The following is a 3,153-nucleotide window of genomic DNA, read 5'->3' as shown; positions in this document are numbered from 1 at the left end:
TTTTTTTTTTTGGGAATATCTGATTTGGTACAACGTCCCATTCCAAGTCCAAATACCAGGTACCATTGTAGATACATAGAACTTTGTACTCAGTCCATTTTTTAGTTCAGTTTCGCAGTGTCCCATTTTTGTGAGACACTGATTTTTTTGTACTGCTAAATTCAATGTTGTTGATAATGCGATCATTAATCATATTTTAAAATATAACTTAATATCGAAAAGAAAACACTCGGTAGGTTTCACAAAAGTATCATTTATTCTGACGAATTTTTCGATAGATAACGATTTAAACTGTTTTCAAACAAGAAGGATTACTTAATTTGTTTCGAAAATATGTTAAATGAATTTTACAAGTAGGTACAAGCATTTTATCAGCATTTTTGTTTTTAAAAAGCTGAACAAAATGTTCCCGATGTATGCAAATTGAAAACTGATAACTAAAAGCAGTTAAAAAAAAAATACGTAAGGTTGTCTGACGTAGCACAACAGTTGGAAAAAAATTGTAGTTTTAAGCAGTTATTTGTCATGTCAACTAAAAATAATCTAGCTGAAAATGAGTGGACTAAAGCTGAAAAGGCACCACAAGTGATTGCAGCATTATCAGGTAAGTAGGTAGTAATTTCTAATGTTTTAATACCTTCACCTGAACCGAGTTCCAAATATTTTATTTGTAAATGTAACTCCATTTTTAGTTAGCGAGATTAATAAAGGTTCATATTACGAAGTATGCACGTCTTGACTACTCAACTGATCATCAAGAAATTTTGTACACAATTGTTAGGAGTACAAAGAAGCACATAGGGTACCCTTTATCCAGAAAAAAATTTTGTTCCCGAGAAATAGAGACATTAGTTTTATGATAAATTGATCACAAAATTTCAGTAATGATAGTGCATTATTATTACGGTGTTTTTCTAATTTCTTAGCATTATCACGTAACATGAAGGTCTAGTCAGAGACATAGGTATTAGAGACAGATACAGGAGTTAGGAAGGGTAGAGGTAAACCTAGGTTAGATTACTGTTCGCAAATAGTTAAGGATATGGGTTGTTCTAGTTTTAGGGAAATGCGAAGATTAGCTCAGGGTAGGAAAGCGTGGAGGTACGTATCGAACCAGTCTTAGGAATGACGACCTTATTATGATGATGATGATGATGAAATTTGACACGAATTTAAGACATCAACGCGAGCGAAACCGCGGGTAAAACCTAATAGATTTAAATATGTACTTGACAAGCTAGGTTTTTTTTGTGTAGTTGACGTTATGGTGTTAAAAATATAGCTACGTTGTTGACGATACAACCATGTGAGATTATTGCCGCCCCATATAACTGTGACAGTTTAGTTTTCGAAATACATATAAATTTATTAAAACATCTACTTAGTTGAATATACTATTCAAGTTTTAGCAGTTTGAAATAAAAGTCAACTGATTTTGAGCATTTTATACAAAGAAAATTGACCTTTGATGTATTTATAATCTTTCTTTTTCAATACCACTACAATGCAATCAGTTCAAACACCTTTCCTTTACCACAAAAAAAGTCGTCAAATATCATTAACTTTTATCAGTTACTGCTTGTCGTACAGAATAATAAAAAACGAAATATAAAATTCTGAATAAAGTTCAAGGGATATTCCTAAAGTTGAAACAGTAAGAAAAAATAGATTTTTTTATTTCCCTGACTTCATTAAAACTTTCTATGTTAATGTTACGTGATAATGCTAAGAAATTAGAAAAACACCGTAATAGTTATGCCTATCATTACCGTAATTTTGAGATTAATTTATCATAAAACTGGCTAATTTGTTTTTATAATGCTACATGACATTCATTTTAACAGAACGTTTGTATAATGTACCTAATTTCTTGTAAATAGTTTAAGAAAAGAACGAGGCTATTCACACACAAAATTACCTTTAGCGTATTTTTAAGCGGAAGTTTTGTCTGAATTTGGGCGGAACTATAAAAATTTCATTTGATTTTCATTCTACGTTTTTTAGTTAGTTTATAGTGTGAATTAGTTTCCTTGATTAATAAAGTATAGTCCATTATATTCGATAATTGTTTTGCATACCAGCCTACGATAGAACACTAATTAAGTTTTCTAGTTGAAGCGAAAATGTGAATGCACGACGGGTAAAAGTGAAAATTAATAATGAGATAAATAGTAATTGTGTAAAAGAGGAGTGAGGGGAATGCTCCACTAATAAAAAAATGGATTTATTAGAGTGTCGAGGGTTAAAGACAAGATATGGAAGAAGAAATCAACTTGTACCCCAAATCACCCTAATTTCTTTTTATTTTTTAGTTTTTTATCTCCACTATCTGCCCCCCTATCTCTTTCACCTCATTGCTACTTTAGTGTGAATACAACGGAGTAGTAAAATTACATTTTTTTTTAATTTCCACAAAACGATTACATAATTTAAACTCATTAATAAGTAGTGTATTGTCAATAGAGCTTATCAATTGGTTCCGTATCACTGAGAGTAAACCATCTAAGCAAAAATTACTAGAAATTTAAAAAAAGGAAAAATGTAAATATTATTTAATCATTAGGTACGTACATCGTTCTCATCTGAAGTGTACATTTCCTGAGACAGATACTCTCTAATCTAATCACAAGTTATACGTTACACCAGTATGAGTCACACTTTATGCGTTAATGAAGCCGAACATTTTTTGTAATGAATAAAATTTATTGCCAAGTAATTATCATCCAAATCTTCCCTTTTTTATGCAAAACTAGTGACCCGCCCCAGCTTCGCACGGGTGCAATGCTGATACTAAATATGTTTTGTTTAAAAGATACCCCCTGAACATACTAAATATACTACAGAATGTCTTTATATACAACATTCACAGTTTTTTTGTCATTAGACAATAGAAACCGGCCTCCCGGCCGGTACCGCCGCAACCGCTACGTCCTTGCATTTTAAGTCAGTAATATCATCGAAAATATTTATTTAAATTACATGAGGTAAAGGGCCAATATTAAATGCACAATGTATTTAAAAGTACTTAATTGGATAACGATTAATGCTGTATTGCTTAAAATCGCTTCGTAAATAAGCCATTATTTCTCGTAAAAAGTAAAGGATAAAAAATGGTTATTGTGGGTTATCCCTAAGAGATAGACATATACCATC

At 31.3% G+C, this 3,153-nt stretch overlaps 2 protein-coding genes across 9 annotated transcripts in view; one reads left to right on the top strand and one right to left on the bottom strand.

The window, feature by feature from the left end:
* Window positions 1-3,153, bottom strand: part of LOC108733869 (lutropin-choriogonadotropic hormone receptor-like) — a 210,315-nt gene that overhangs the window by 95,902 nt on the left and 111,260 nt on the right. The window lies entirely within an intron of this gene.
* The window catches only part of LOC108737524 (facilitated trehalose transporter Tret1-like), a 5,886-nt gene continuing 3,180 nt past the window's right edge, over window positions 448-3,153 (top strand). Inside the window, exon 1 of the mRNA XM_018470439.2 lies at window positions 448-604. Coding sequence (XP_018325941.1) covers window positions 526-604 — 79 coding nt within the window. The 5' untranslated portion in view covers window positions 448-525. The remainder of the gene's footprint in view (window positions 605-3,153) is intronic.

The sequence above is a fragment of the Agrilus planipennis genome, unplaced genomic scaffold (genome assembly GCF_000699045.2).
Source record: "Agrilus planipennis isolate EAB-ADULT unplaced genomic scaffold, Apla_2.0 scaffold2, whole genome shotgun sequence".
NCBI lineage: Eukaryota > Metazoa > Arthropoda > Insecta > Coleoptera > Buprestidae > Agrilus > Agrilus planipennis.
Note: the sequence above shows the minus strand (reverse complement) of the source record. Positions and strands in the feature narration are given on the sequence as shown.